This window comes from Megascapheus bottae, chromosome 19 (genome assembly GCF_031878675.1).
Source record: "Megascapheus bottae isolate mThoBot1 chromosome 19, mThoBot2.hap1, whole genome shotgun sequence".
Lineage (NCBI taxonomy): Eukaryota > Metazoa > Chordata > Mammalia > Rodentia > Geomyidae > Megascapheus > Megascapheus bottae.
Genome location: NC_143527.1, coordinates 5,221,542 through 5,246,665, shown reverse-complemented (window position 1 = coordinate 5,246,665; position 25,124 = coordinate 5,221,542). Strand labels below are relative to the sequence as shown.

Here is a 25,124-nt window from a genome sequence, read left to right as displayed (position 1 = left end):
GTGGACAACAGTGTCAACTCGAGCATCCGAAGAAGAAATCATAATTTTCGTTATTACTCAAAAGTATGAATTCATGACAAAACTTGTTCTTCGAAAAAGGCCAAAGTATATGGATCAAACAGTTGCCATGATGCATATATCCACTTTCTTGTGTAAAATAATGTTGTGTATTACTCGATTCAAATGATAAGTTTATAATGAGGTTTCAGTCAACCATTGGCTTACCAACCATAAACATCAAATAAAATAGATGGAATATCTTTTTCATTTTGATAAGGAAGTAAAATGATCATTTCAGGGGAAAATATAAATTAGAGACCCATGAAAATACCAAAAAGGCCAGAAGAAATTCTGTGGCACAAGTAGAACACTAGTTTTAAGCAGAAAGACGTCCAAGGACAGTGCCCAGGCCCAAGTTCAAGCCCCAGGGCTGGCATAAATAAATGGGTAGATAGGTAGGTATTTATAATGTCACACTGAAACAATCCATTGATTGATGGTTAAATGATATAATCAGTTTCTCCCATGACTTGAACACAACCGAATATTTAATGGAGTGATACTTCTCCCTAGTGACAGGTATTCAATTGTTTCCTTTGACATGAAATTTGCAGTGGCAAAAAAAAAACACTCAGAAAATATCCTCCAAGAAACTTGTTCAGGAAGATCAATACAAAAAAAACCTTAGATAATACCAATAATATCCAAATTCAGTAAACTTAGATACTTTGTAAATGAGCATACCATAAGAGCACAATATGTTTAAAAGTTTACCTGACAGTGTTGTAGTCTGAGTTCTCCAAGCCCTGTGCTTGGTGGCCCATTTCTGAGACTGAATATACACTTGGTCTATTTTATTTACATTCACATACTTATTCTACTTTATTCGTTTAACTGATATTTATTCACTTAAATTGAATTTGTTCATTTAACTGGTACTCTGGTGCTATCAGGTGCTAAGTATTCTTGATTGAGATATATCTTAGTATTTCTTCAGGTGTTCTTCAAATATATCTTGGCATTTCTTCAGATATTAAGCTACTTCTTGAGATTCTTCAGAAAACCTCTGATTTCTAAATGTCACATGTTAAGTATTTCTGAAGAAATATTCTCTTGAGTATTTCTTGGGTTGAGTGACCCTTCTGATAGATTTTAATATAGACACCAGATAGCATCCAGAAATCATATTTGGGATGTAAGTTTTAAATGTGAGAAGATTGTTGCTGCAACCCTCAAGCCTCAACCATCTGTATTTTGTCTTGCCCACTGATGTTCTGCTCCGGAGGCAAATTAGAGATTAATAACTTAATTAAACCAGGTGCTGTGATACTCTTCTAACAAAACAGGATGAAGGGCAGACTGTTTCTTGTGGGTTCAAAGGCTGTCAAAAATCTAAAAAGTCTTTTTAGTTACTCCAGCAAATGTGTTCGTATGTTGTATAATTAATTATACCTAAATGTGCAAATAGGTCCTTTATAATGAGAGGCAACCAAGAGACTCCATTCCATTAGTGCTGTGCAGAGAAACAGAGGCATGGAAGGGAGTTCTTGGTGTTATGCACCAAATGAAAATGGAAAAATAAGTGTACAGTCCAATATTTAAATAATGTTAAGCATATGATCCATTGAAGGCTGGAACTTAGATGACAGCACATAGAGATGTCCGAGGGGCCTCACAGGCCATTGGAAGCCTGGCGAAGGAGTTTGGCATAAAAGAATCTGTATTAGTGCAGTCAGAATGTGCCAATCATGAGCATAATGCCTCTTAAACACACCCGTGCCAGTAACAGAACTACTTGATGAGAAATAGCAGTCTCATTTACATCTCTAATATGTCCCAGACTATAACTTAGCACGAGAAAACATTGGTTCAGCTGTTCTACACTATTATATTCAGTAGGATCATGTCCTGAAAACATGGAAATGTTTCTGTGAGGTTAGCTCCTTACATTACAGTAGATAAATCACTTCAGCCCATGTCAACAGGGCTGGCATTCCCAAGAGCCATTTCCTTAACACAGGCAATTAGTGATGTTACAGTTACTTAAAGATAATGTTTTACCATTATCTTCTTTAAAAAAAAAAAACCGATCGAAGTAGGTTGTGCTCAAATTGACGTGTTGAATTGAAACTTTTTACAACTAAAGACGATTAAAAAAAAACAAATTTAAAGTAGTCTTATGAAAGTAACCAAGATTTTAAACAAGATCATAAGAACCCAAGTACACAAAATTGTGAAAAGTAAAGATGGTACAATTTGGTTTGAATATCTCTTTATGAGAGTATTTATAATAGTCATCAGAAATAACATACCGTTAAGCAGGTATCTCTAAGAAGAGAGGACTCATTATTCCTCTACCAAAAATGAATGCCAACATTACATAGAAAAAACACCCTAAAGATTCACAAGGTAATCATTTCCTAAGTAGAAGGTATGTGTGGCCATTGCACTAGTTGTGTGTGTGTGTGTGTGTGTGTGTGTGTGTGTGTGTGTGTGTGTATAATAGAACTTCTCACCACCTTCTCACAAGGGGAGCAGAGTGGGGGCTGTCTGTGTATCTTCTTGGAAAGATGAATTTGTAATCACACTGTGAAGAGCAGCCCTTGACCGCATGGAGAAAGAGCAACGCCAATGAACCGAGAACCCACCTCAGCCTGTAGCAGAGGGCCTGAGGCGCTTTCTAGAAGAATGAGCTTTCTGCCTGAGAGAGAAATGAAATGTCACAGCAATTATCTGGACAGTGCACGCTCTGGCTATGGCCAGAGTACCAATTATTGGATTAGGCAGAGTTGGATCCTTGCAACGCCTGCTGCTTCAGAGTGAGCTCAGGGAGCTCAGAGGTGCAGGGATTCTAAAGAGGCTCCTGCCAGAGACCCAGTGCGGGGGGATTCCTGAGGGGGCTCCTGCCAGAGGCCCAGGGCTGTGAGGGAATGCTCAGGAATGCGCAGGGCCCACATTTGCAAGCGCATTCTCTAATCCCCACTTCCGCTGTTTGACATAATTGCAAATTGGGAGACTGTCTGCAAGGATATGAATATTCTCTTCGAGTCTAGTGGATTTTCTACTTGATAGCCATGAAATAATAACAGCTGGCATTTCCTCTGCCTTTCATCCCTTTATGAGCAAACGACACACTGTGTGTCCTAGTCCACTCTCAGTCCAGAAGGACCAAGAAGAGCGTGGTTTACCTTCAGGGGTAAACCAAGCAATGCAGAATTTCATGCACAAGCCAACTTCCAAGAGTCCGGTCTCGCTCCTGAAGTCACACTTACAGAAAGATTAGGCTGCTTGGTATTGTCTGCTGTGAAGGAATTTAGAAAGGGGGTCACCATCCATGAGGACTGAGCTCTTGTCCACAAGCACACCTGTCCATGAAGTAAGGCAAGGTCAGGACAGTTCTGCTGGGAGTCTAGCTTGAGACTCCATGGGACACTGGCTTATCATCCTTTCCTGTTGATCTTGTAAAATTCCCCCCTGGCAGATGTGCTGAGCAGAGAGTTTATTTTCAAGTGGTATGGGGGGGGGGGAACACGATTGATTCTCTTGTTGGAATGCAGTGCTTTTAAAGAAGATTCTGGTAAACAGTTTTTGTGTTATGACTGGATTTAGCTACACTAAGAGCCTGAAAATTGCACCTGTCAATCTAGCAATTTTATAGAAATTAATCTATTACTTCCAGTTTTTGACTTACCCCCTGGTAAGCAAAATTGTGTGTTTATCAAGAAAGAACAGGAATTACAGATTACACCTGTACAAAACATGCCTCAGATGATAGCTGTTTACCAACTCAATAAAGAAAAAAAGTAATTGTATTTGTTGGCATTATAGAAAAAGCTTGAGTTGTATTCATGAGAGTAAAATGTCACCACCACTGCACTCAGACAGAGTGCCATAGAGAACATGCTAAATATGAAATTCATAAGACAAAAACATGGAAAGTGGACAGCACTGGAAGCTTGGGTTCCATCTTTCTACCTTCTTATTCCGTTTCTCTGAAGCTCCATTGATGTTTATAAGCCATGTCTCCCATCTTAGGGGCTTAAAATCAGGGTCTGGGTGCTATCTCTGAGCTTTTCCGCTCAAGTCTAGTGCTTACCACCTAGAGACTTAGCATCACTTCCAGTTTGGGTGTGGGAATTGAACTTGCCTGCTGGGGTTGACTTCAAATGATAATCCTTAGATCTCAGCCTCCTGGGATTAAAGGTGTGAGCCACCGTATCCAGCTTTGGGTTATTTATTCTTCAGGGAAACTTGAAAGTTGCTAGGGTCTTGTCTTGGGATGGTGCTGTCTTGAAATGACCTTCATCTTCACCAGATACCCCGATACCCTGGCCTTGAAGGGTCCTTCACCCAAAGACTAGCATGTTCCATTATGCTCGTGCCAGCGGAAAAGTGGCTTAAAGTTTAGCATACAAGTATACAATGTATTTGGTAAAATAAATTTTTATTGTGAATGTCTGCAAATAGGCTGTCTTTTATCTCTGTCCTGGCTTTCTTTATCAGTGTCCCCTGCAACACTATTTTTAACTGTTAGAACATTTCTTCTTTGCTTTTAGAGCACTGTGGTTTCTTGATGGTTCTTCAAGTAATGTTGCCAAGAGTTCATTCTCCCTGGTAGTTAGGTTAGGGCATCTTTTCTTTTTCTTCCTACTTACCACAAACCCTTATGCTCATTTCTTTTCTTTGTTCACCAAATGCATAGAACTGAAAAGCAAATTGGTCATTTTAAGATGATAGCAATAATTTATTATCTTATAAACCTGGCAAATCAATTATCCTGCATTTTTTTCAATATGAACTGAATTTCAGAGAAACCAAACAGTAACAAAAGGAAAGATTCTTCTGTCAATGTATTGAAGTAATAAATAAGAAAATAAAATTAGGATATTACCATTTTTTAAGCATTAGCAGCTAACATGAAAAAAGTACAAAATCCAGACCTAACCAACCCTGATGAAAACAAACAAACAGAAACAACAAACACCTAGAACTCCCTAGAGCCTTGATGAAGATTCAGATCTGAATGTAGTCATGACGCCGTTTCAGCTGCTTTAGGGGAAGTTCAGGAGAGAAGAGAGGAGATAAGCTCACCAAAAACGTGCAGTAAATCCAGTTTCTCCAAATCTCTCCAGTTCCATCAGGACCTTAGACAAGTCATGATGTTGTCAAAGGGATGGAGAGGTAATCTGCAGATCCAGAGAGACACAAGAGACATGCAGATGAGCCCAGGAATGCACCCTTGGGTGGTAACACCATCGACCAAGGTGAATAAGGATTACTAGAAAAGTCAGGGACTGATTACGGTGAAGACCCCAGCATGCTGTGCAAGACCAGAGTCAGGAGGCCTTCAGACACTTATCCTAGAGTAGTTAGAAAAGCTAAAAGACTATGAGGTTATTTGAGATGCATTTTGTACAATACCTGTATCTGTCTTTCATTGTACCATAAAATGATTGCATTGTTATATAATGTACTGTTGCAAGCACAGCCATATGGCCTTTTTTTTTTTGCCACTCCCGGGCTTGAGCTCAGGGCCTGAGCACTGTCCTTGACTTTCTCAAAGCTAGAGCTCTACCACTTGAGCCTCAGCACCACTTGCGGCTTTTTTCTATGTATGTGGTACCAAGGAATTGAACCTGGGTCTTCGTGCATGCTAGGCAAGCACTCTACCACTAGGCTAAACTCCCAGCCAGCCCTGTGGCCATCTTTAAACTCAGTTTAACAAAAATTAAAAAAAAACAAGCTGCATTCAGCTATATAGCATTTTGCACCTTAGAATGTGGTTTCAGATCTCTCTGAAAATATTAAAGCTCAGAAGTTAATGCTATCAGAATTAAGGATAAAAAGCGGGATTTTGTGATCTGTTTTGTTTTGTCAAGTGTTAGTATGATTCCTAAGCATTAACCTACTAGGTGTATTAAGTTTTGTTCTTGCTAGTTTATTGACCTAAACATAAGAAATTGGTGTTGTATGCCAAAAGGAAACAGTTCTTCATTAGTATATTTTGAATGCTTCAGAACTATTATCTCAAGCCTGTCACCAATGGCTCATACCTATAATCCTGGCTACTCAGAAGGCTGAAATTGGAGGATCCCAATTCAAACCCAGCCCAGGAAGTAAAGTCCATCTGTCAGACTTTTATCTCTAACTAATCACAGAAAAAGCCCGGAGTGGGGTGGCGGTTCGAGTGGTAGAGTGCTAGCCTTGAGCAAAAGGAGCCCAGGGACAGTGTTCACGACAAGAGTTCAAGCAAAAAAAAAAAAATGTATTATCTCTTACACCCTGCAGGACACTTTTTATTTTTTAAGAAGTTTTCCCTGGGCAGCAGTGTCTTGGAAGCTAGGTCAAAACGCATACTAAACACCAGCTGGCTTCCTACAGAACATATCCATAGCTGACTTGAGTATGGAAACAGGTGGAATGACAAGCGTGTGTTGTTCCAACCTCACTGAAAGTTTCCATTGCTGGAAAGAGAAGGACAAACAATGAAAGCTCCATATGACAAGGCAGAAGCCTGGTTTTCCTTGCCATTGCCTGACTTGCCAGCGTTTTCCTGACAGGCGTCTGAGACCATGAAACGCCTGTAGGTAGTCACTGAACTCCACAGATAAAACTACTTTCACAGCATTTGGCCTGGGTCATAAAAGTAATCATTTTAGCATACAGAATCCATGTCTGGAGTGACCAGACTACTTCAGTCATTGGGGGAGCTGTGTCTCGATAGACACGTGGCGTGGCTCTGCTCTGAGATCAAGTCACTGCAATGGCATCCCCAGGACCGGCCTTCTACCAGACAGATCTCACACCTCAGTGCTCTGGCCTCAGATGCCGTCCATTGAGGAACCTTCTCAATTGAACCAAGCAACTCGATACTCCAAGCCATTTGACTTTAACATAAAAGCAAACACAATTAATCATCTTAGCTGTCTTTCAAGAAGTGTTCATCTGTTCCCAGCATAGAAAATTGTAAAGCAACAAATTGAAACCAACAGGAAAGAAATATCTGTGGTTCAGCTCACCTTCATGGAGTTTGTTAAGTTTGGGTGGTTTTTTTTCTCACTATTTTAGGTGACTTTTTTTTCCTTTTTTGCTATATTAAATAATGATACAAAATAGAGACTTCTTTTTCTGTTTTATTGAGACAATTTTAAAAATCTATGCATTTCCTCCATTTCACCATATTTTAACATTTTCTTTTAGATATACAACTTATCAAGTGAATTCTCACTAAATGGAATTTCCAAATTTTTCTACATGGGTGATATTTTCTGAATTGCTGGTAAAGTCGCTAAATCATTCTACATTTATTTTGCTTCTGTTTAGGTCCTCTTTTCAGAAGTCACCTGTTCTTCAGAAATTACCCATTATGTTTCTGGGAAAGATATTAAGTACTATTATTAAACTTGAGTCATCCAGTGCATGCACAGCCATTAAGCTCGTGTTAACACAACGAGCTTTGTTACTCTGTTTTGTCAAATGTGATCATTTGGGGGGAAAAATGGCTCGTGTGAATATTTGCTCCAGAATTCTTCTGTTTGGATGGTAGCTGTCACTGTTTAAGAATAATTCTCTTTCATCTTCACTTTTAAATGTATAAAAGTGAGTTTTAAGATAGGTAATTTATTTTATGCTGGTTCCCATATCGTAATCCTATGTTCTCAGCATTTCTGAGTCCATCTTTTACCCCTTGTCTATTCCATCCAGTTTTGAAATGTTACTCTCATGGTTTAGTTAGGGTTCTGCAAATACACACACACACACACACACACACACACACACACACACACTCACAGAGAGAAAATTTTCTTCAAATTAGCTCACTTGATTATGGAGGTATATTCCACAAAAGTTCCACAACAGGCCAGGTTAAAATTAAGGGACTAAAGTAGCTGACAGCACTACTGGCCCCAGAGTCTATGAAGCAAGGAAGTCTGTGCTGTGGTTCCCCATGGCAGGATCCAAGTGTCAGAAAACAAAAGTCTGGTAACCTCAAGTCCTGACTGTTTATAGAGTAGAAAAAGAGTTGTTCCTGATAAAGAGTTTCCAAAAGAAATCTGTGAAATGCAGATTCAAGCCATCATCAAGAGTTCGGGTGATTTATTTTGTTGCCTATGATATTTTTGTTTCGATTTATCTGATTAGCCTTTCTTTCGTGCCAGGGCTTTCTAGATATTTTGTTACACTGTTAGATACTTTTTCAATGTTAAAATGAGCAGGGTGGCTGGTGAGGGCAGTTGGTGAATCATGGCTGTAGTTTTAGGCACTCAGGAGGCGGAGATCTGAGGGTCACAGTTTGAAGCCAGTCCAGAGAGGAACATCTGTAAGACCTACCAAACTGGAGGTGGGTGATGGAAAGCAGAGAAATGGAGCTGGGGCTTACGTAGTAGAGCGTTAGCCTTGAGGAACAAAGCTTCGGACAGCTCCTAGGTCCTGAGTTCAAGCCCCAAGACACACACATACACACACACACATTTTGAAAGGGGACAGTGTTAAAATAAAACTCTCCAGAGTCTACAAGGTTGGCAGCTACATTAATGATTTTGTAAAATACACCCTCGCTAAGATCATAATTCTGAGCAACATTACAGATATTTGACAATGGTTTCTTAGCAATTGCAGGATAAATAAAGGAAAAATAAAAATGCATTGTATACAACACTGAGAAAATGCCTCATGAATAAAAATGCAAAATGACCTACAACACAAGGATAATATATCAAATACAAGAGAACCATATAAAAACGCACCAGGCAGAAAAATGGGATGACTCATGACATTACAGAATCTGCTCACTCCTTATAATCTAAGGAAGGAAATTTCCCAGGAAGGATTTAGTGAGTTACCAGGGTCTCTAGCAGAAATAGCCTGAGAAGAAGAAGAGGATGGGAAAATTTGAGGGTAGAGAGACTGAATCAAACATTTAGGTTTCAATTGTCCAAGCCTCTGCCCTATCTCTCTAATTCACACTCGTTTGGGTTACATATTAAACAGAAATCACTCAAAAACAGAGATAATTTAACCTTAGCGATTTCAGGAAAAGAATTTCTTTTCACCGGATAGAATTTTAGAACTTGTTTCTCTGGAATGGTAGAGTCCTAAAATAAACAAGAAAGATGATGTTGGAACATGTGCTTGTCTTTGATTGTTAGCTTTGTGGATAAAGAGGGAGATTCACAGGTCTTAGGATTACAGGCATGAGTCATTGCAACAGAGCTAGACTTGTGATTTCTAAGCTAGTCAATTCTGTGTCAACAGAAATTTAGAAATTTTCAATTAACAAATGGTTAAAGTCTTCCATTTACTTATATGTTCTCTATTTTTACAGCAACTACAATATATATGGATATTTACTATCAGTTATTCCCTTTAATTCTGTTTTAATTGAAAACAGACTTTTAAAATGCTGGTATGAAAATTGTGGCACAGTTCCTAAGCTCTTGGCATTCCCTGTTTCTAAGCATGTACACTGGAATAGAAGTCTCATGTGTCTGCACTTACACATTCTTACATGAACTCCTTTGGAGGATTTTTTATTGCTATTTCTCTCTTCAACCTGTGGCCATAATCATGCTCTTGCAAATGAGATTTTGGTCAAAAAATCCCTCGGAAGTACCTCTTATTCTTTCTCAGAAAATCTTAAGTCAGGCTGCGTGATGAGTCTGTGGAAGAGTACTTGGACAGAAAGTACTAGGTGCTAGGTTTAATCCCCAGCATCACAAAAAGAAACTCATAATACACACACACACACACACACACACACACACACACACTCAGAACATATGCATACATATATATGTATAGTATATCTATGCCTTGCACATATATGTGTATAATATATATGCGCATGGATCTACATAAACATAATATGCACGTGTATATTTGCTTTGTATGTGACACTGGCAGAATGCCAGAGGGAACGGCTGTTGTATGGGGGCTGATCTTTCTCTGACTCTGACTGTGGTGAGAGGTAACTACCAAAACGAGCATCTACAGTGTGGCACAGAGACACAGGATGGAATTTAGGACTTCCTGCTCCGAAAGGAAGGTGGTCCCGTGTGCTGTGGAAGCCAGTGCTCCCGGGAGCACTCACTCCCTGCCTGGTGTGACTTCATTGCCACAGCGGAGGCACAGGAAGGAGAGCCTGTGTACGTGGGCAGCTCACAGCGGCCCCTGGGTGGGAAAACAGTGAACGCATCACCAGAGAAAGCATTTCCGTCTCCAGGGTGGAAGTCCACCCCTATTCCGAGAACGCAGGGATGGAGGAGGGAGCTCCTGACAGCAAGTGAGAAGAAGCGTGAACAGGAACGATCCAAGGAGTAAGAATTCTGATGAAACCACCCAAGCACTGTGAAGAGTATGTGTCCTCTCTTGAAGTACACATGGCCACAGAAAGGTCTGAGATTATAATCTCCAGTTAATCACAGGAAAACCAGAAGTCGTGCTTTGGCTAAGTGGTAGAATGCTAGCCTTGAACACTTTATGCTCAGGGACAATGCTCAAGCCCTGAGTTCAAGCCTCAGGACTGACAAAAAGGAAAAGAACCAAGATTCCATTGTGAATTGGACTCTGTAGACCATACAAATGAACAGAAGGGAAGAAGAGCCAGGGACATTTACCACTAAATAAAGCATCATTCTAGCATGACTCTCTCCATTAAGAAGTCTATGGCCAAGCTAGGTTCAGTGGTAAATGTAAGCATGCAGATGCTAAAACCTAATTATTCAAAAGCACCTCGATGTCAGAATAACAGAAAGAGTCCATCTATTATGCTATCACATATTTTCTGAATAAAATAACATGTCAGCCGTGCTGCAGAAATTATACAACGTGGTTAAAATGGCCTAGAATCTAGGGGTGAGGGAATCATAGTAAGTCATCAGAGGGACAAGGCAGGCTGATTCTCAAATTTGTACTCCAAGCCCTACTTTCTGTCTTCCTCTGTGGACTCCTTGGCTCTGCTATGCTCCAGCATACTAGAAGTCTGAAAGAAAAAAGTCCACAGCATCCTGTCAGTGGTGGTGCCTTCTCAGTTCAGTTCACCTGCCTATTACAGGGAACAAAAGGAAACTATCTTAACAAAGGAACTCTGATAAGAGATATATTCAGTGGTGGATCATCTCTGAACGTTAACCAGCTCAGCATGTAGGCTATTTACCCTGCAGTTTCTTTATTTTCGGTCTTTCAAAGTACCCTATTGAGGTGAGGCAATAGTATCTTACAGCAATTTTGACAGGCAGCAAATCTTTGAGAGCAATTTTCCATATTCAGAATTAAAACCTACTTCACTTCTTTGCAACAATGGTTCTAACAGGATAAAAGTTTTCAATTCTAAAAACCACAGGAGTCGTTTGTTTGCTTTGCTTTGTGTTTGCACGAACATAAATGTTTCATTCTTCCTTGTGAAAATCAGATGAGCCCTCTTATTTTTTTTCTGGGTTCATCTTTATGTTGACAGCATCATACTAGCATTTTGCTAAAGAAATTATCTGGCAAAGAGACTCTCCATCAAGACAGGAAAACTAACAATGTGCTGCTCTTTGTAGTTTATAAGAAATAATATGAATGACTCATTGAGTGGCTTTACTTTTTGTCTTGGCTGAAATTAATTGGGATTCATGGCCAGCTTCAATCCTATAAATCCTATATATGAATTTAAGTGGTATGAGAGATACATATCTGACTTTCCTTCTCTAGTGAAAAACCTACATTATACATAGGCATTCTTTTAACCAGTACATAGACTTATTGAGTTTTCTGTGACATTCAGCTGCTCACTCTTGTGTAAATCATTGCACTAAGATGATGTATACTTTAGAATGAAGAAGAAATCCTCTAAAACATAGACATCTTCCCAAATAAGGGTAAACATAAAAGCCATCGAATATTCAGAGGTACTGCTGGGAACCTAGGAGTCAAAAAAGACTAGTAATTAACATTATCAAGAAGGGAAAAAGGGCTAAGAATTTGCCCTTTCTGCAAGCGAACAAGCTACCATGCCCCCATTTCAAGGATGCTTGAGGCTAGCGGCTCGGAGACGGTGGGCAGGCTGCTATTGCCAGCACTGCCTTAGCCAAGTGACTCCAGTCCTGAGGGTCTTTAAAGCCCCATACTGCAGGGTGAGGCTGGTGGCACTGGACCTGAGCTGGTTCATGTCACAGAAGAGCAACTGCCAGTTTGGAAAAACACTGTATTTTTTCTGGGTGAAAGAATCCTGTCTGATTTTTTTTTGTCAGAGGGATCCATTACTTTTCTTATCCTGGAACAAATTAATCTGAATGCTGCAACCCTACGAATATCCCTGAAAAGATGATCGAGAGCACAGGCAGTCAGTGCCTCTGCGCAAAACTGTGATGAGCTGCAGAAGAATTCTAAAAAGTTGTCTACCAACCAACATTCACTGGGTTGGCTTTATTGCCTCATTTTTCCACTAAATAATGTTCTGTTTAGACTTCTTAAGAAATCTTCTAGATTGCCTCCTTAACTGGGGACTGTACATAATAATGAGCTAGATATAGCCATTTTTGCACTCTCATATTTATTCCTACAATATACATTTGACAATCAGATTATCTATTCATTTGCGTCTTAGGGGAGGAAGTTACAAGGCTAGCAAAGCTCTTGCTTTGTTTTTTCACTCATGGCTGGCACTCTCCTATGTGAGTAACAGCTCCACTCCTGGATTTTGCAGAGTTCTTCGAGATAAAGAGTGTCAGTAACTTTTTTGTTCAGGATAGTGTCAAACAATGATCCTCAGATTACAGATGTGAGCCAATGGTGCCGTGCCTAGCTTTGAAATACAATTTAAGCTTTCATTTAAAAAATATTTTTGGTAGTTGTAGGACTTGAACTCAGGGCCTAGATGCTGTCCCTGAACTTTTTGCTCAAGGCTACCACTATAATGCCACTTCCTTTAAAAAGATCCGATTATCTCCCCATTAGTCTTAGCCAAGTCATATAATTAAATTACTTTGACTCAACAGGCCAACTTTGCCTCAACTTGGGCTCAACTGATCAAACACACAGAAGGCAAAGTCTGTGAAGACGTGTGCTCTTTAGGTTCTGCTCTCTGTTTGCCAATGCTGTCTGCATTTGCGTAGTCTCGTTCATTAATATTTAGTGTGTGCTTATTATACGCCTGGTGCTTTACAAGACTTCAGAGTCACAAGAGTTAAGCTTCTTCTCAGGATCAGTGTGATCTCATGGAGACAGAAAGGATAGAGGGGCAAGGTGAGACAGGATACACAACGTGACTAATTTAACAGAGTGGAATGGCTCCTTGGGCCTGGATAGGGCGGGCAGGAGTGAGGACAGGGAGGCAGGGTTCCGTCATGATCTCACACAGAAAATGCAGGGCTTTGCTAAGTAAGAGCTGCAGTTGAGATGAGTGAGAGTGAAATCAGACAGATGAGGCTGGAGAACTGAGTATACCTCAAAGCACAAGGAGTACTTGCTTAAATGCACATCTATATGAAGCAGAGTTCAGTGAATTTAGGACAATATGGGTCAAAAGTAAGCATCTACTTAGAAGAGAGGCCATTATTTCCAGTAGCAAAGCCATGTTTTTATATAGATTTTTGCAGCCAATTGTTGCTGAATTGATAGCTTTACTCATGGGGATTAACTGAAGAATTCCAAAGCTCAGCTCTTGAAACTACTGCTACCAATCTCAGATGTGTTTCAGAGTGTGAACTTACTTAAAGAAAATGGATTGGAATCACAAGACCACAACCTACCCACTGTGGTATGGGACAGCCTCAGGGAGATGATCACTTCATCAGACAGGGCAGGTCACCATCAAACCCGAGGAGCCCATCAAGATGGAGGAAAGGAGCAGACAGTGGATCCAAGAAGTACAGGGAAAGTAGAGCCCGCAGGACTTACCCGCTGACTTGTGAAGCTGGGGGAGACAGAGGAGGGCAGATAGATGCCCCCACTCCCAGCTGCTTCTCATGTAGTACTAGATTGTTGAGTATCCATCACTGCAATAGTTCAGTGCAGAGGGAAGGAAACCCAGGTAAAGAAGAAAGATGGCTTCCCTTTCCTCCTTGGTCATTGCCAAGCTTCTCTGGTTTTGTTTCACTGAAACTCATTTGGAGAACACCAAGTTAGAGAAGTGTGGTGGGTTTCTTCATTTCAAAAGCCCCTCCTTACTGTGTAGGTGATAAGAGGATAATGTCACTGTTGAAAGATTTTCAGCTATTGAGCTTACCAGGCCAGACTCCCCAACACAACTCACTTTTACCCTGGGTTTCCCGAAGAAAGACTTTTCTAAATTTATCAGAACCTAATTGTTTTTAGGAAATTAACATCGAAACCAGACTTTCAAATAAAAGAATGCAAGTGGTCCAGTGCTGGTGGTTCATACCTGTAATCTTAGCTACCCAGAAGGGTGAGATCTAAGGATCGACGTTCAAAGCCAGCTAAGCAGTAAGGTCTATGAGACTCTTACCTCCAGAGAAGAATCAAAAAGTCCAGAAGTGGAGATGTAAAGGAAGCTCAGGGATAGCCCCCAGACTTGAGTTCAGTTGGGGGAGGGGGTGTAAGCAAATGAAATGTTCCTGATAGAATATATTGTGCTGTATTTTGTTCATTGTTTCGGTTGTGTTATCCCATTTAATCTCCAACACTTCTGGGCTCATTAATAATATCATTTCCATTTTAATACTTAAGAGAAATCCAAGATATGAATATAATAATTATATAATATGGACTTAGATGCTAAGTCCTTTATGTCATGATGTATGATGAGGATCACCCTATATATTCTGTATCATTTCCATTTATTTCCTGTAGTTTTTTTTTCTAAAACTTCTATAAAGGTATTTCATGTTCCCATCTCTTATTCCTAAACCTGCTAGAACCCATTTCTCTGTAAGTCTCCAGACCCTGGCAGTGTTTACCACCCCATCTCTGCTCTCCCAGGCATTTTCTCTTCAATTATTTTTCACTAAGAATCATATATGTAATCCTCCCTGCCTGGAGGAAATGATAGAATCAAACTCCTATCATCTCTGTACTGTATTTATTTCCACCTTCTAAACATAATAGCCTGCACTAGGAATGTCAAGCATGTCACCTGGTTAAACCCTCCCATGTCAACTGTCATTAGCCAAACACAAAAAGGAAACCCGTGTTTAATGTGATGGAGGAACCTGCCATGGAACCGCACACACCATGGCTGAGCCCAGCCTGGTGTTCTCAGCAGGGACACAGGTGCTTCAAACCAAGTTCCCAGAGATCTGCAGCGCCTCCTTATCCTGTCCTTGCATTCTCCTTATGAAACTTAGTCCCCCCTGGGCGCTCAGGTTTGAGACTGTCTCCCTCTTCTCAGTATGTCAGATCTCTTTTGTTTTCTGCAATGCTAGTGTAGTGGTTATGGATTCTTTTATATTGTGCTTCTCTTAGAAAATCTTGATTTCTGCAATGACTTGAAAGGATAATTTTTTCCAGGTAGAGCAATATTGGTTGGCAGTTGTGTACATTCAGGGATTGAAATCTATTGTTCCACTTTTCCCCGGCTTTTAGGAATTCTGCTGAGAGGTTTGATGTAATTCTGATGCTTTTACCTTTGTGAGTTGACATTTTTGTCTTGCTGCTTTCAATATTTTTTCTTTGTTCTCAGTCTTGGCATTTTAAGTCTAGTGGGCTATGGAACAGATCCATTTAGAGTTACAAATGCCTGCAATACTTGGTTGTCCATAATTTCCCTCACATTTGGGAAATGTTGGCAAACTGTCATTGAATTGAGCATAGAAATCACATCCAGGAGAACTGCATGTTCCTAGCAACATATGAAGAAAACCTAGACCAAGACATAAGAAAGAATATCAATGTATGTGAAGTAATATGCCTTCTACCTGGTGAATATATGTAACCTTCTATTCATTGTAATAAAAAACATATGGAAAAAAAGAAGAATAACTATAGCCTTTAACAAAATCAGCATCTTAGCATAATAAAAGCTCTGAAGAAAGCAGGGCTAGAATGGACATGCCTCCATATAATAAAGTCTTTATATGACAAACCTACATCACCACTTAGTAAATGGGGTAAAGCCCGTGTTTCCACAAAACTGGGAACAAGACAAGGTTGCCCACTCTCTGTTCATATTCAGAATAGTGCTTGAATTCTTAACTCATATTGCAAGGCAAGAGGATGAAATGTGGATGCACACAGGAAAAGTAGAATTATCCCTATCGCCCAAAATATTATAGTATATTTAAAACACCTCAAAACTCCACCAGACGAGTCTCAGATCTGATAGACACTGTTAGCAAATAGAACTAAACTATGTTCTTTCATACAGCGACAATAAAAAAATAACTAAACACTAAAGACTAAGGAAGAATTAAGACTTTTATCACTGCCTACTAAATTCAATAGAATCTTGTTTAGTAAGAATTGCTCAACCATGAAAGTGGAGGTACGTGGTAGAAAACCAACTGTGAGCACAAAGGCAAAGTGAAAGCATAAGGCCCAGAGTTCAATTCCTAGAACTAGTTGATGTTACTCGTTGGAAAGTTTTAGACTTTGGAATTAGTGCACAGTTAAATATTCGGATTGAGAACCTTGAATATGGAATCTTATAACTTTCTCAGTGAACATAAACTTTCCTAGCTTTTCCTCACACCAGCCTCTTTCCCCCTCATATCAGCCCCCTCCCCCTCTGTCCTTATCCACCTATCAGCCATTCTCACCTGTCTTATCGAGTCCTGGCGGATTACTGATACACTGGGAAAGAATAAGGGTTTTAACGAAACTCTGAGGAACACACATAAATCCAGACTTCTTTTTATCTCTCCAGTGATCTAATGTGAGAAAGTGTTCTGTCTGGGGGAAATCTTTATCCATCATACATGATATGGTAGAAAAGGATACAGCTAGAAATCTGATTCAACCATTCACTATCTTAAAATCTTTCCAACACTTTCTGTCACCTAGTAGGAAATATATGTCCTCTCAATAGAGTATGACAAACTCTCCATGGCTTATTTCCCTGTATTCCAGTCTCATCTATTGCCCGCTGTCACAACTTTTATATTCACTAGTAATAAAACAATGAGGGTTGACTTCATACTGATAGGACTTAAAGAATCTGAAGTCAGACTAGAGAGGTATTGTGACCTTGTTAAATTAACAAAGGACATGTTTATAAATATATACATTGAATATTTACAAATTTAAGGAGATAATTTTGTTTGTGATGACGAAAAGGCTTTGGTTTAGAAAGTCAGCTGTGGAAAGGAAAAGCTATGGGCAAATTTCTACTGTGATATTCCATTTTGATTTAAGCTAATCTTTAAGAAATCTTTGTCAAGTCAAGCAAGTTTAGACACAACACTTAAGTTTTAAAGTCACTTCAGAAGTTCCTAGACCAAAGGCAAATGTTATCTTGTATCCATTGTAGAACAAGCATGCATTGAATTGCTAAAAACCTGACAACACATTTAAAATAATGCCATGATATCACATTTAGTCTGAAATTTCTGAACACTGTGTCCTAGGTAAATTTATTTAACACAATAGTTTTGTGTATAATGTTACGGTTACTATTCAAATTTCTAAATATACATTGAGTAAGGAGCCTCATCCTCACTAAAAAATGTTTCTGTGAAACAAAACCCATGAACAAAAATGAAAGGCCAGTTGACAGCACCATAATAAACAAATAGCACTATCATATTCCCCACATTTAATTTATGACATTTAACAAACAACCACAAACCACAAGAACAGCAGCACAGCCTCTGGTTCCTGCAGCCAGTGGGCAGACTGCCCAAGTGTACAGCATCTCCTGAGGCTTTCCTGAAGAATAAGAGAGTGCAGACTCTGTCTATGGCATGACCACACTGCAGCAAGAAACAAGTCTGTCCCAAGTGCAGCTGGGCCATGTACCTGTGTCAGCCCAAGAGATTGATACAGTGCCTTGAGCCTTGTCCTCTGTGAACGCTGTGGTGAAAAATGTTCATTTGCCTTCTTCAACGTGTCTGCTTGACATGGGACTCTTGAATACGGAAAGGAAAAGAACCAGCCCTCTGAGCGCCCCTCGTTCATTGCTTCTGCGAATTCTGCTGGTGGAGTTGGGTGTGAGGAGGTTGGATACAGTAGGGGGAGTGATGGAGACATGGCTCATGCGCAGAGCACTTGCTCATCAAGCCCTGGGCCCTCCATTCCAACCCAGCAGCATACAAAAATAAATTAAAAAATAAAAATAAAAAGCCTTAAGGCTTCAGATTTGCTCTGTGGGTCCCTTATCACATGAGACACAACCCCAAGTCTATTGCTCTGATGGTTGTCTTCGAGGTGACCTCTCATGTCGCACCTGAGCCCTCCTGGGCTGGATGACATCTCTGGAGATGTTTTTTTTTTCTACTTTTTTTGTGTGTGTCTATGGGTCAAGTTCTATGGCTAGAACTTGGCCTGGGCACTGTCCCTGAGCTCTTCAGCTCAAGGCTACCGCCTTACCCTTGAGCCAAGCCCACCGCCTTACCCTTGAGCCAAGCCCCACTTGCAGTTTTCTGGAGATTCATTGGAGATAAGAGTCTCAGGTCCTTTTGTGCCCGGGCTGGCTTTGAATATTGATCTTCAGATCTCAGCCTCCTGAGTAGCTAGGATGACAGGCTGGCTTCAACTTTTTATTCAAGTTTGTAAAGCTACTGACATCATGGAACCTCCAAAAGAATTTCTGAACCATTCCAGGACCTAACCAAAAGAGCTCCAGAGTAACTGTTAACTTTAAAAGAATGGATTAAAACTCAAGTACACCTTGTCAGAAGGGCTGGACACTGGTCCTTTCTAAGCATCATGAACGTGTTGTACATTATTAATAAGATATTAGTCAACCCTGGGCGGATTCTACTTCTGCTATAGTTTTCACTTTTACCTGCCTGTAAAGTTCAAGTATAAATATTATACATTCTATAAAAAGCATCTAGAAACTGTAACCCTTTTATATATTACAATTTTAAAAAGAGCATCTTTACCCAAGTCACCTCAGTACTTAGTAATAATGTTTCCACACCTTTATTCTGCATCTCAAGTGCTTTTTCCTCTGCTTCCTCCTTCACTGGCCTGAAGGTACCGTCTGCCTGTTTTCCTGCTAGTAGTTAGAAACTGCTTGTTGATGGAAGAAGGCAATATCCTCCAACCATCTGGGCCATTCCCAGACAATTCCCTTCCTCACTGGACAATTTGATTTCTCTCTTCACTTACTTATTTTGTGCTTTGTGTTTGTATTTCGTTCAATCATTTGAAGTAACAGTGCCCTTTCCCCTCCCTCCCCCCTTCCTCTCCCTCCCCTCTCTTTTCCTTTCCCTGCCTCTCTTTTTCTTTCCGATTTTAACAAAGATCATTAACACACAAGAAATTCCTAAGCATCATTAGGCTACTTCCTCTTGCCAATTACAGGTTTTATGCTCTGGGACCCATCTGACTTCCTACTAAAATAAATGTCCTTTCAGATTCTGTATCAGGAAGGAAATTGGTTCGCACATCTGTGTGGTCAAAGGTGGGGGTCTTTGTTCCTGGAGATGGATTTCTTGTTGTCCTCCTCTTAGTTCTTGCATTCGTGTACTCAATTGGGGTTCCTTCTAGTTTCCTACCACTGTGGCTGCCTCCCCTCGTGATGGGGAAATTTCCCTGTAAGACTGGCAGGGCTCGGCCCTCCTTGCTTTGCCAGGCTCTGGAGGCTGTTGGGTCTGGGAAGGGATGGCCCCTCCTTTGGTTAAGCTAGGGCAAGTGTCTGCAAACTCTCCATTTCCAGTGCACTTCCATAGCACCCCTCCTCCTGAGCGTGCAGTTCCTGCTCCTGGTCTCCAGTGAGCTAGAGGAAAGGAGGGGCATTTGCTAGCACGGTCCTGTAATGCAATGAGCGAGTCTGGTCCATCAAGTTTTTAATTGAAGCCACCAAGTTGAGGAGGGTTGTTCTGTTTTGTTTTGCTCTCATCAACAGTACCCAAGGGCATCATTCCAACAAACGCTGAGAAAACGCTTAATTATTTCTCTCTTTTGTTCCCACGCTTATGGTTGCCAAAAAAAAAAAATTCAAACAGCATTTACAAAGCCTCCGTAATATTCAGTTCTGATGGAGGTGTGTTATTTTTGTGATAAGCACTAAACAGCCCGATTGTCTGAAGTAAATAATGGGTTGATGTAAGAAACATCGTAAATTAATTTTCAATTAGAGTAGAAATGATTCACAGAGGATGGGAAGCCAGCACAGATGACCTTGGAAAAGAATAATATTCCTGACATGCAATCGTGAGAGACAGTGCCCAGAGGCGCTGGGGAAAGAGTGAACAGAATGACAAGAATGATCCCATGTGTGTGGTCCTGCCACACACGCAGGTACCCCGCCGGCTTGTCCACCTCTGTCTGCACCGCAGAGCCCAGCAGGCCAGGCCAGCAGCATTCACCGTTTGCTCTCCTTGTCTGGCTCGCCTCCCGCTGGTGGCTTGCAGCCTCTGAACAGTCATGGATTCTCCCTCTGTGTGTGAATGGGGGACTACAAAGGCGGGTTGTATGATATGCTAGGGAGAAGAAAAAAAAAGAAAGGTAGTCACAGGCCAAAGCTCTTCTGAACATCCAACCTCAAGGTTCACTCTCACAATTCTCAATTCACAAGTGGTGTGAGTAAAAGGCGTGCCTCCAGCATGGCTCCACACCTGTACAAACAAGAGTGGAATAAAACCGAAAGCAGGAACAAGGGCTATGTATTATTATTATTATTATTATTATTATTATTATTATTATTATTATTATTTCAGGCCTTTGTTTTTATGGTGATACTGGGATTGGCACTCAGAGAATAACCCTTGCTAGGCAGGTGCTCTACTTTTGAGCCACCCTTCCCTCCCTGCTTTGTACCAGACATTTCTCAAGGAGGGCCTTGCTTCCTGCCAGGCGTGCCTGAGTCCTGTGCTACCCAGCGTGGATCACAGGAATACGCCTCCTCACTCAGCACTCAGTGGAGAAGGGGCCTGCTGAACTTTGCTGTGGAAGCTGGCCTTGAACCACAGTCCCTGCAATCTCAGCAAGGGTATAGGCGCAAGGTACCAGCTCCTGGGAGAAGGGTGTTCCCTGACTGTCCATCCTCCGCCTGGGGCCTGGCACCGGGCAAGGATCCCTTCCCAGAGAGGGTGGGGTCTGCGTACCCTCTGACCCCCCCCCATTCTCTTGCCCCTCCTGACCTTCCCCCCCACACACACACCTTTGCTCTGCTTCATTCTCCCTTACTGAGATCATCCTGAAAGAGAACAGGAGCTCAGCTGGGGATTTGAGGAAGGGGCTACTTTAGGAGCCGACAGGAATTGTGGCAGGTGCCCAATACTAGCACCCACGACCAGCCTGACCCATGGGGCCCTAGAAGAAAATGGAGCTGTGGAAGAGAGGAGGATGTGCAGAAGCTACAGAAAGTTCCAGAAGACCAGAAGCACCTGGCTGGGAAAGCCACCTCCAGGAGTGGGCGGTGCACCTGCCTTCTGAGTGTGACATGTCTGTGCCTCCTCCCCCTTCCATGACACCATCAGACAAACAGCAGAGAAAAATAGGATTTCTGTGCCCCGGTCCCACGATACTTCAATACTGGAGCAGTGCTGCCTGTTTTAATGAGAATTTTTCTACCCATTTCTTCTGCATCTCTTCCCTACATCCACGCTCCTGTGCCGAAGGGTATTTCTTGGGTGTGCTGCCAGACATATGTGACAGTAAACGGTCTTAAAGTTGATGACATGGTGAAGGGCAGAAGCCCCGGAGGGCCTTGGGAAGAGCTGCCGGAAGGGTCTGCATGAACAGATTTTCTTCTTCGCAGGGCCCCTCACCCCAGAGAGCAGCCCAAGCAGAACTCCAACTAAATATATCCAGTCCTTTGAGAATAATATGAACTCTGAAAAACAGCCGTGCATACTGGATCTATTTTTCTTCACTAAGCCCAACCATTAGGTACAAGTCATTCTCAAGTGTGAAGAATAATTACGCGTTAAAATCTTTTCAAAGAAACAGATATGGTAGCTGCTGACACATTCATGTGAAAGCTTTCTTTGAAGGAATGTGTTTCCTCTGGCTGACATTAGTATTGTGACCAGTGTTTAGCAATCACTTCTGTTTTGGTTTGCATTTGACAATGTCTTCTCTCTAGGCTGTGCTGCTGAACAACCGAAAGCAGACAGAATGTTCATTCTTTAAAGATATTTTCAGCAAGATTTAACTTTCTCCTTTTCAGCAAACATCAAGGAGGATCACGTTGCTGGGTTACGTATCACATGATATGGCTTCAGTTATCCAGGACCCACAAACTCCCTAGGGCAAATCAGATCCCCTAATTCTGCCATGAGCAAAGCTTGCTATTGGGGACCTCGATGGTAGCTGGTTAGATAGGTGCTGTGTGCCTGTTCATAGAGATTCTAAAGAAAGAGTATGATTTGCTTCTTATTCTGAAAGTGAGAATAATAGAAAAGAAGCTAATGGGCTCTCCATCACAAATAGCTTGTAAGGAGAATGGCTTCTCTACTGTTCAAGGACTGAAGGTTGGAAATTTGTGATTCCTAGAAATTCTACTTGTCTCACATCCAACGTTCTTGGAAAGATTCCTTTGGGAGAAAAATGGGTCTCTATCAACAGCTTTTATATCATCAAAAAGATCAAAATGGTGAAATACTTTTTACTAACTTCCTTCCAACAAGCTTCATGTTGAAGTTTCACCGTCTTCTACTGGGACTAATGGCTTGTTTCGGGGTGTGTTGTGTGCACACACACATACACGCACATGCATGCCTTTCCTGGGGCTTGAACTCAGGGCTGGTACCCTACCATCTGAGCCATGCCTCCACTTCTGGATTTTTTCGCTGGATAACTGGAGATAAGGGTCTCATGGAATTCCCTGAATATGCTGGCTTCTCACTCATCTAAGTAGCGACGATGACAGGCACGAGCCACTGGCACTCACCCCTGGTGCCCCGCCTAGTTGTTATAGTCTTTGTCTGTCTGTCTGTCTGTTGATCTATCTATAACTCTTCTGAATCTGTTTCTCAACTCTCTTTCTAGGTCATGGGTTCGGTCCATCTAAGATGTCTCGTGCACAGACCTTTCCCAGCTATGCCCCAGAACAGAGTGAAAATGCTCAGCCACCATTGTCAAGGTCCAGCAGCTACGGGTTCAGCTACAGCTCCAGCCTCATCCAGTGACACACAGAGGCGCTGCTGACCAGAGAGACAGTCTGTCCTGGGCCGCCTGTGGGCCATCCTCTGCCTCCCGAAAGACCAACTGCGTTCACACTGACCAGGGTCCGGTCTAGCCTGGACCCCAATGGAAGGTTAAACATTGGAGTTCTGCTTCCTTGCTTCAGTGGCTAAGTCCTTTATTTATTGAATTTCTGTGGGGGAAATCTATGTTTTACAAAAGTAGAATCCAAGTCGTGTGAACAGTCATTTCAATACACTAACTTCTTGAAGCCTTGGAACTGGGAGAGGGAGTTGCCCACGCTCACTGTGACTGCAGGCATGTGTGCCTACCCCCTGTTCTCGCCTCTGGGCACAGGGTCGCAAAGCTGACCCGCCACGAGCTCTGTGGCTTTTTGGTTTTGACAGAGACAAATCTAGTAAACTCTACAAATGATATTTCAACTCTTCATATAAATAAGCCCCGTGAAAATTACAAGGGAACCTGAAATTAGAACATTTTATGAAGCAGGACCCGATAGCTCTACTGTGTGTGTGTGTGTGTGTGTGTGTGTGTGTGTGTGTGTGTGTGTCTGTGTGTCTGTGTGTGTGTGTCTGTGTGTGTGTGTGTGTGTGTGTGTGTGTGTGTAGAGACAAATATAGACTTGGATATGCTGCTATATCCATCTCTATGTAACAAATATATATCAATGTGCTAATGGTGACAGGATGTGCTTGCTTCAACTGTTGAGAATTGTTGCATTAAAATCATGATTGTAATTGTTGAATAGCTCTTCTTAAAATAGTGCTTGGGTTTTTCTTTCTTTTTTAAAAAAAAGGCTTCTTATTAGTGAAAGTATTTCTGTTGTTGAGTATGCTCCTGTGACAAGAGTTAAGTGGACATTTTAGAAGAAGCAAGTTCTGGAAACATAAAAGGCAGCCAGGGCATCACACACTTCTGTCTGGTTTGTCCTGCCTTGTCCTTGACTCTGTCTGTCCTTCTGCCACTCACCCAAGTTGCGTGAGGAAGGGTGCCCTTCCACTTCACCTTGGGGGAGACACAGAAAGAGGCTTCCAAAAACCTCAGCTAGGTTTTGCCATTGGACTTACAGCAGGCAGTCAATAGGAAGATTTAGGATTTCCCAGAGGCCTTTGCCAAGAGCCAGCAGGGGCTTGGGATAGATTGGGAGCCAGGACTTGAGAGTCTTGAGAGGGTTCCTTGTATTAATTTGTCTGAAATTATACGAGAGGATCAGATATCATTTTTTCAGTCCTGACACAAAAGACAACTTGGCAAGATATAAGAAGAAATGACCATTTCCATGTGAACAGGGGAAATAATTCTAGTCAATATACGTGTGTGCCTTTAGGGTAGGCAGTAAAACAATAAAAAGTCTTCTGTGTGGATCATCTGATACCATGCGTCTATGATTATCTTACATCTACTCCACGGTGAGTTCAAAGAGGCCTGCACAGGCAAGATGAACAGTTGACCTGATGCATGAAAACAGCAACATTGTTTTCACTAGCACAGTGAGCCTCCTGGAAGAGTCCCTTTTTCACTACATAAAAAATGAGTCCCTTTTTCACCCCCGTTGTCCTGGTGTATGGGCAGTGGGAGCCGTGTAGGGACCACTCCTCACCACTCACGTGGAGTGGAGTGGCTAGGAAAACCCCAGCCAGATGCTAATCCTAAGATTCGTCCATGTGGCTATAAAGAATAATTCTCCTCAGGCCTTGGGGATTAAGACAGAAAGAAAGATCCATAGAAAATGACCCCCATTCTCTGCACTGTGAATTCTGCTGACATAGCAGCAAGGACGTAGCCTTCTCTCCCTGGAACCCGGCTTTGAGGGCGTGGACCTCTGAAGTGTCTTCACCTGAATGTGGCATTTGCTTGAGAAACTCCATGAGTCAAATGCTCCAGAGCAACTCCAAGCTGAGCGCATCCCAGCACAGCTCCTGTGCAGC

General features: G+C 41.6%; 1 protein-coding gene across 1 annotated transcript in view; it reads left to right on the top strand.

Annotated features, from left to right (window-relative positions):
• The window catches only part of Dok6 (docking protein 6), a 254,819-nt gene extending 230,134 nt beyond the window's left edge, over positions 1-24,685 (top strand). Inside the window, exon 8 of the mRNA XM_090352975.1 lies at positions 23,041-24,685. Coding sequence (XP_090209101.1) covers positions 23,041-23,180 — 140 coding nt within the window. The 3' untranslated portion in view covers positions 23,181-24,685. The remainder of the gene's footprint in view (positions 1-23,040) is intronic.
• Positions 24,686-25,124: the final 439 nt, after the last annotated feature.